Source organism: Amblyraja radiata, chromosome 3 (genome assembly GCF_010909765.2).
Source record: "Amblyraja radiata isolate CabotCenter1 chromosome 3, sAmbRad1.1.pri, whole genome shotgun sequence".
NCBI classification, from domain to species: Eukaryota; Metazoa; Chordata; class Chondrichthyes; order Rajiformes; family Rajidae; genus Amblyraja; species Amblyraja radiata.
The window spans coordinates 130,274,321-130,283,277 of record NC_045958.1 but is presented as its reverse complement, the minus strand read 5'-3'; the positions used below and the strand labels follow the sequence as shown (position 1 = coordinate 130,283,277).

Genomic DNA, 8,957 nt, shown 5'->3' with positions numbered 1-8,957 from the left:
ACAAAAGATCTCAGGCTCAACAAGTCACAGTGTAAATATTCCAAGTTATAGGACTTTGGTTGGGCCACATTTTGTGCAGTTCTGGTCTCCCCATTACAGGAAGGATGTGGAGGCTTTGGAGAGGGTTGAGAAGAGTTTTGGTCCCCTAGTTTGAGGAAGGACATTCTTGCTATTGAGGGAGTGCAGCGTAGGTTTACAAGGTTAATTCCCGGGATGGCGGGACTGTCATATGCTGAGAGAATGGAGCAGCTGGGCTTGTACACTCTGGAGTTTAGAATGAGAGGGGATCTCATTGAAACATATAAGATTGTTAAGGGCTTGGACACACTAGAGGCAGGAAACATGTTCCCGATGTTGGGGGAGTCCAGAACCAGGGGCCACAGTTTAAGAATAAGGAGTAAGCCATTTAGAACGGAGACGAGGAAACACGTTTTCTCACAGAGAGTGGTGAGTCTGTGGAATTCTCTGCCTCAGAGGGCGGTGGAGGCCGGTTCTCTGGATGCTTTCAAGAGAGAGCTAGATAGAGCTCTTAAAAATAGCGGAGTCAGGGGATATGGGGAGAAGGCAGGAACGGGGTACTGATTGGGGATGATCAGCCATGATCACATTGAATGGCGGTGCTGGCTCGCAGGGCCAAATGGCCTACTCCTGCACCTATTGTCTATTGTCTGGATTAGAAGGTATTACCTACAGGGAGAGGTCAGACAAACTTGGGTTGTTTTCACTGGAAAGCCAGAGGTTGAAGGGAAAAGCTGATAGAAGCATATAAAATTATGAAAGATATAGATAGGGTAGACAGATGGAACTTTTTTCTCCAGTGTGTAAATGTCAAACACTGGAGGACAAAGCTTTAAGGTGAGAAGCACAAAGTTTAAGGGGTAGACACAAAATGCTGGAGTAACAGCAAGGTTCACCAGGTTAATTCCTGGGATGACGGGACGTACCCGCTACGTACATTCTACGTGCTTAACATGCGTTGGATTTTTTTTTAAACTCGGGCGAGCTCTTGAATTACCTCATACAGTGGGACAGGCCCTTTAGTTGGAGAAGAAAGCACAAAACATACACCAGTTTTTAAAATATAATCTAAAGTAATCGGTTCAACTGTACCATTAGAATGGGGAGTGAGAGCGGGAGTTATCTTCTGAAGAATAACTGGCAGAAAAAGTTGATTGGAAGCAGGAGCTCGTGTTTGTCCAGGGTGAATGATTAGCAGCTTGAAAGAGATGCTGGTGCAGCAACTTTGCTCGAGTCCAGGCAACTTCCACTTTTGTTTATTGCATCAAAATCAATGGTAATTGTTTTATTCTTCGGAGTAAATTGGCTGTAAAAAAAAAAGAGCGTTTTTGTTCAGAGGAGCTTAGGTTTCATTAAAAAAAAAGGTAGCGCACACACACGGATGTTCGCATTTTAAGCGCACAAAGGAGAACATAAAAGGTTTAATTATTAAACTCCCAGTTTGTTGCACGGTCTAACTCTAAATCTCCCATGCATTGAATTGATGTTTGATTTGTGGAAGAGATTGCCACAGGGTCTAAAGGGAGCTCATTTGCACTGAAACGGCAAACTAGTATAACCGGTCATCTTTGGATTCGCAGCACAATTTCAGAGTTAGCAAAATCGATGAAGAACTTAGGAGCCCGTGAAGCCACATTTAGTTTAGCTTAAGTTTAGAGAAACAGCGAGGAAACAGACCCTTCGGCCCACCGGGTCCGCACCGACCAGCGATCCCCGAGCATTGACACTACCCCACACACACACACACACGAGGGACAATTTTACACTTATACCAAGCCAATTAACCTACAAACCTGTATGTCTTTGGAGTGTGTCTTCTGTATTTATGCCTACAGTATTCTGTTGTGCTGCAGCAAGCAAGAATTTCATTGTCCTATCTGAGACACATGACACTCTTGACTTGAGTGTAGGAGGAAACCGAAGATCTCGGTGAAAACCCATGCAGGTCACGGGGAGAACGTACAAACTCCATGCAGACAGCACCCGTAGTCAGGATCGAACCCGGGTCTCTGGCGCTGAGTGGCAGCAGCTCTACCGCTGCACCACCGTGACGCCCTGTAGATTGTAGCGTTATTTGTAGATTGTGATTCTCCCAATGCAGGTTGTACAATGTAGCCCAAGATGAGCATGTCAAATCGCATAGGTTTAAGGCCAGAGGGGAGAAATTTAATAGGAACCGGAGGGGCCATTTTGTCACTCAGAGGGTGGTGGGTGTATGGAATGAGCTGCCTAGGGAGACAGGTATCATGACAGCTTGTAAAAGTTGCAGTTAAAGGGGTCACAGTTTAAGAATAAGGGGTAGGCCGTTTAGGACTGAGATGAAGAAAAACATTTTCATCCAGAGTTGTGAATCTGTGGAACCTGTGGAGGCCAATTCACTGGATGTTTTCAAGAGTTCGATATAGCTCTTTGGGCTCGAAGGGCCGAATGGCTTATTCCTGCACCTGTTTTCTATATTTCTTAGACACTTGGACTGGTACATGGATAGGAAAGGTTGTGAGATATGGACCAAATGCGGGCAGGTGGGACTAGCTTAGAAGGGGCATCTAGGTGGGCATGGACAAGTTGACTAGGACTCAAGATCAAATTGAATTTCAAATACAGGACAAGCCATTGTAGTGCTGAGAAATAACTTCCCATCAGTTGGACAGGTACATGGATAGGCAGGTTTGGAGGGTTATGGACCAAGCGAGGGTGGGTGGGACTAGGGTAGCTGGGACATTGTTGGCCGGTGTGGGCAAGTTGGGCTGAACGGCCTGTTTCCACACTGTATCACTTTATGACTATCAGCAACATCTGCCTGAAGCAGCAGTTACTCAAATCATTTGCTGACCATTAATTCTCATTCATTGAGAATGAGAGACACTCACTATGACACCTCCTTTCACTCATGGAAGTAAATTGACTACCAAACACTTGCACCAATCTGAAAACTTTTCCCATTTTTCCCATAATTACATCTGCCACTGTCACCTTCCTGATATTGAGAGCTTTGGATCTGATTAAAGCTGAACAAGGAGAAATGAAATAAAAAAGTGAAAACCTGCCCACACCGACCAACAAGTCCCATCTACACTAGTTCCATCTGTCTCTGTTTGGCCCATAGATCTACATCTATCCTTTCCATGTGCCTGTCTAAATGTTTCTTGAACGTTGGGATAGTCCCTGCCTCAACTACCTCCTCTGGCAGCTCGTTCCATACACCCACCACCCTTTTATGTAAAAAAGTTACCCCTCCAGTTCCAATTAAATCTTTTCCCCCTTAACATAAACTCATGTCCTCTGGCTCTCGATTCCCCTACTCTGGGCAAGGGAGTCTGTGCATCTACCCGATCTATTCCTCTCATGATTTTGTACACCTCTATAAGATCACCCCTCATCCTCCTGCCCTTCTTCAGAAGGGTCTCGACCTGAAATGTCACCTATTCCTTCGCTCCATAGATGCTGCCTCACCCGCTGAGTTTCCCCAGCATTTTTGTCTACGAGATCCCTCTGCTCTACAACACTCCCCAGTGCCCTACCATTCACTGTGTAGGTCCTGCCCCTGTTAGACTTCCCAAAATGTAACACCTCACATTCTCTGCCATGGACCCAGATCACCTCCTCCAGCAGAGAGCAGAGGCCACCCCGACTGAAGTCCCATCACCCCTTTGTTCCACATGGAAAACAACTCCGAGCATCCATCCAGCCAACTGGGACAGAAGCACACTGGATAGCCACCAAGTGGTCACAGGGGTGGAAGGCAACCTCATCTCCATTACACAGCTACATCTCTTCGCCAGATAAAAGCTGTCCAGGGTCTGAGCTCCCCAGAGGAGCGAGGGTGAAGTTCAACAGACTTGGTACTGGAGTTGGGCGTTTCAACGCCAGCGTGTGGAGATAGATGGGGGCTCCGCCAGAGCCCAGCCTGTGAATGTGGAGCAGAACAACAGACAGCCAACCATGTCATCTCTGGGTGCCCGCTCTACCACCCACCAAATGGAGCTGTGTCAGGGCCTGGCAGACATTTACGCCAACAGAGACAACAAACTGGCTGCTCAACACCCGGCGCCAGATCTAACTATTCCTTTGGTTTATTTATGTTTCATTCGCAAGTAGAAGACCTGCCAGCACTTTTCATACATCTCTCTAAACCTTTCCTATCCATGTACCTGTCCAAATGTATTTTATAATATAGATATTTTCTAATGTAGATATTTGTACAACCGCGATCCGCTGGGAATTAATCCGCATGTTCAGGCGTTGGTGATGCCAGACCAGCAGATATTTTGAACTATCAGATGTTATTTTGTTATTTAGGACAGCACGGAGGAGCAGCGGTAGAGTTGCTGCTTTACAGCGCCAGAGACCCATGTTCGATCCTGACTAAGGGAGCTGTCTGTACGGAGTTTGTACGTTCTCCCAGTGATCCCGTGGGTTTTTGCCCGGGTGCTCGGGTTTCCTCCCACACTCCAGATGTTCAAATTTATAGTTTAATTGGCTTCGGTAAAAATTGCAAATTATCCCCAGTGTGTGTAATGTATTCATACATATTCATGTATATGTTAATGAGTTGGTGTTCAATATAAGCAGGGAATGTCGGGTAATAAATCTCCCTCTCTCGTGATCCAGGCAACCTGCGTGTAAGTTGTTATTCATTCTGCCGTCCGGAATATAACAAAATTGGCGACGAGGATGGGGTAGAGTTTGTGAATTCATCCTTTAAATACAGTGCAGGACTGTTTTGCAACATGCAGAGATTTTTGCTGACAGTTACACGGGAATAACAGGGTACTCTGCACACGTTCGACTGAAGCAAGATGTGAGACCTGTGTATTGTCAACCAAGACCTGTACCATATGCACTAAAGCAACAAGTGGAGGTAGAACTTGACCGATTAGAGCGTAATGGAGTACTCGTGAAGACAGACCAGAGTAACTGGGCAACGCCAATTGTGGCCGTACCCAAGGCCGACAAAACTGTTCGACTATGTGGTGACTACAGTCACAATTAACCAAGCCGGTGATGACGAACAATATCCGTTACCAACCTCGCAAGATCTGTACGCAGAAACTAGCGGAGCAAGAGTCTTCACTAAACTGGATTTGTCTCATGCTTACGCCCAACTCAATGTCGACAAGGCAAGTCAGTAGTACTTGACTATCAACACTCATAAGGGATTGTATTCATAGATACATAGAAAATAGGTGCAGGAGTAGGCCATTCGGCCCTTCGAGCCTGCACCGCCATTCAATGTGATCATGGCTGATCATCCAACTCAGTATCCTGTACCTGCCTTCTCTCCATACCCCCTGATCCCTTTAGCCACAAGGGCCACATCTAACTCCCTCTTAAATATAGCCAATGAACTGGCCTCAACTACCCTCTGTGGCAGAGAGTTCCAGAGATTCACCACTCTCTGTGTGAAAAATGTTTTTCTCATCTCTGTCTTAAAGGATTTCCCCCTTATCCTTAAGCTGTGACCCCTTGTCCTGGACTTCCCCAACATCGGGAACAATCTTCCTGCATCTAGCCTGTCGAACCCCTTAAGAATTTTGTAAGTTTCTATAAGATCCCCCCTCAATCTCCTAAATTCTAGCGAGTATAAGCCGAGTCTATCCAGTCTTTCTTCATATGAAAGTCCTGACATCCCAGGAATCAGTCTGGTGAACCTTCTCTGCACTCCCTCTATGGCAATAATGTCCTTCCTCAGATTTGGAGACCAAAACTGTACGCAATACTCCAGGTGTGGTCTCACCAAGACCCTGTACAACTGCAGTAGAACCTCCCTGCTCCTATACTCAAATCCTTTTGCTATTTTTTTTTTTTTTAGATAGAATTTATTACCACAACCAGGGTCGGTGGAATTTGGGTTGTCAGCAGCGATACAATAATAAAGAACACACAACCACAATAAAAATGTAACACAAACATCCACCACAGCATTCATCACTGTGGTGGAAGGCACAACATTTGGCTAGTCCTCCTCCATTTCCCCCCGTGGACAGGACCAGAGTCCAGAGTCAGTCCAGGATCGGCTTTTCCTCACCGGAGACCGCGGCTTTAAGTTGGTGTAGGCCGCAGGCCGGCGGTCGAGATTTAAAGTCTCCGCCGCAGCCAGAAGCACCGTAGACTGCAGGGCCGGCGGTCGAAGCTCCCCTCCAGGGGTGATGGTAAGTCCATGCCGGCCCCGCGGTAGAAGTTGGCCGCGGGCCGGCAGTGATGGCTTCTTCTTCCCCCGGGTCCCCCACAAGGGATCCCGGGCTGTAGATGCCGCACCAGCTGGAGCTCTGCAGACCGCGGCTTCAGGCTTCAGGCTGCCGGCTGCCCCGGGCCAGCGAAACGGAGCGCTCCCCTCCAGCGAGGGCTCACCCGCTCCACGCCAAGAGTCCACGCTGCGCCCGCCGCTGAAGCCCCGAGCGCGTCTCCGGGAAAGGCCGCGCCGATCCTTGTTGTTAGGCCACGGGGGAGGCGACCTGGAAAAAATGGCCACTCCATGGAGGAGGCGACCGAAGCGGTTTCCCCCTTGCCCCCCCCCACACCACCCCCCACACAAAACACACAAAGGGACATTAAACACATACTTTAAAACATACTAAAAAATAAAAAAAGTTGAAAAAACTGACGCGCTGCTGACATGGCTGCTGCCAGAGCAGCACCCCCTACCATTTGCTTTCTTCACTGCCTGCTGCACCTGCATGCCTACTTTCAATGACTGGTGTACCATGACAACCAGGTCTCGTTGCATCTCCCCTTTTCCTAATCGGCCACCATTTAGATAATAGTCTGCTTTCCTGTTTTTGCCACCAAAGTGGATAACCTCACATTTATCCACATTATACTGCATCTGCCAAACATTTGCCCACTCACCCAGCCTATCCAAGTCACCTTGCAGTCTCCTAGCATCCTCCTCACAGCTAACACTGCCCCCCAGCTTAGTGTCATCCGCAAACTTGGAGATGTTGCCTTCAATTCCCTCATCCAGATCATTAATATATATTGTAAATAGCTGGGGTCCCAGCACTAAGCCTTGCGGTATCCCACTAGTCACTGCCTGCCATTGTGAAAAGGACCCGTTTACTCCTACTCTTTGCTTCCTGTTTGCCAGCCAGTTCTCTATCCACATCAATACTGAACCCCCAATACCGTGTGCTTTAAGTTTGTATACTAATCTCTTATGTGGGACCTTGTCGAAAGCCTTCTGAAAGTCCAGATACAACTGGTACTCCCCTATCCACTCTACTACTTACATCCTCGAAAAATTCTATAAGATTCGTCAGACATGATTTACCTTTCGTAAATCCATGCTGACTTTGTCCAATGATTTCACCACTTTCCAAATGTGCTGCTATCCCATCTTTAATAACTGACTCTAGCAGTTTCCCCACTACCGATGTCAGACTAACTGGTCTGTAATTCCCCGTTTTCTCTCTCCCTCCCTTCTTAAAAAGTGGGGTTACGTTAGCTACCCTCCAATCCTCAGGAACTACTCCAGAATCTAAAGAGTTTTGAAAAATTATCACTAATGCATCCACGATGCATATACAAAGCTGCCCTATGGTGTGAAATCCTCCCCGAAAATGTTCCAGTCTGTCATGGACAAAATGTTACGGCATTCCGCACTGTGTGTGCAACCAGGATGACCTACTGATATTCACAGAGGGCATGGTAGAACATCTGGATATCCTCGAGCAAGTTCTCACACGACTGAACTGCCACAATGTCAAACTGCGACAAAGTAAATGTGCATTCGCACAGTCAGTGGTGGTCTACCTTGGACTCAAAGTAGACGCCAGCGGACTTCACCCTGTGAAGGCGAAAGCTGAAGCAATAGTGAATGCTCCAAAACCCAACAATGTGTCAGAGCTACAATCATTCCTTGGGATGGTGCAGTTCAATGCATGATTCTTTCCAGATTTAGCAACTGTGCTAAAGCCACTACATCATCTGCTACAAAAAGATGTGAAATGGATGTGGGGAAAGGAACAGCAACGTGACATCTGCAAGGAAAACTTGACAAGTGACAAACTTCTTGTTCACTACGATACGACACGCCAGATGAAACTTTCTTGTGATGCTTCCAGTTATGGTGTAGGTGCAGTGATCTCCCACGTAATGAATGACGGACAGGGAAAACCTATTGCTTTTGCATCCCGCACCCTATCACAGAGTGAACGCAATTATGCACGGATAGAAAAGGAAGTACTCAGCATCGTGTTCAGAACCAAAGATTCCACCAGTTTCTTCTCGGCAGACCATTCACCCTAGTGACTGATCACAAGCCACTACTAGTGATACTTGGTCCCAAGTCAGCAAGGATGCAGTGCTGGGCAATTTTGCTGTCCCAGTATGACTACAAGGTGGAGTACAGAAGCTCCAAGTGCAACGCAGTTGCAGATGCATTGTCCCGGTTGCCCCATGAGAAACATAGAAAATAGGTGCAGGAGGAGGCCATTCGACCCTTCGAGCCAGCACCGCCATTCATTGTGATCATGGCTGATCGTCCTCAATCAATAACCCGTGCCTGCCTTCTCCCCATATCCCTTGATTCCACTAGCCCCTGGAGCTCTATCTAACTCTCTTAAATCCATCCTCTGTGGCAGGGAATTTCACAAATTCACAACTCTCTGGGTGAAAACTTTTTTTCTCACCTCAGTCTTAAATGGCCTCCCCTTTATTCTAAGACTGTGGCCCCTGGTTCTGGACTCGCCCAACATTGGGAACATTTTTCCTGCATCTAGCTTGTCCAGTCCTTTTATAATTTTATACGTTTCTATAAGATCCCCCCTCATCATTCTAAACTCTAGTGAATATAAGCCTAGTCTTTTCAATCTTTCCTCATATGACAGTCCCGCCAGCCCAGGGATCAATCTCGTGAACCTACGCTGCACTGTCTCAATCACAAGGATGTCCTTCCTCAAATTAGGAGACAAAAACTGTACACAATACTCCAGATGTGG

At 47.0% G+C, this 8,957-nt stretch overlaps 1 protein-coding gene across 1 annotated transcript in view; it reads right to left on the bottom strand.

Annotated features, from left to right (window-relative positions):
* Window positions 1-1,063: 1,063 nt before the first annotated feature.
* Window positions 1,064-8,957, bottom strand: part of LOC116971616 (probable deoxycytidylate deaminase) — a 55,033-nt gene continuing 47,139 nt past the window's right edge. The window contains exon 4 of the mRNA XM_033018853.1: window positions 1,064-1,324. Within this exon, the coding sequence (XP_032874744.1) occupies window positions 1,210-1,324 (115 nt within the window). The 3' untranslated portion in view covers window positions 1,064-1,209. The remainder of the gene's footprint in view (window positions 1,325-8,957) is intronic.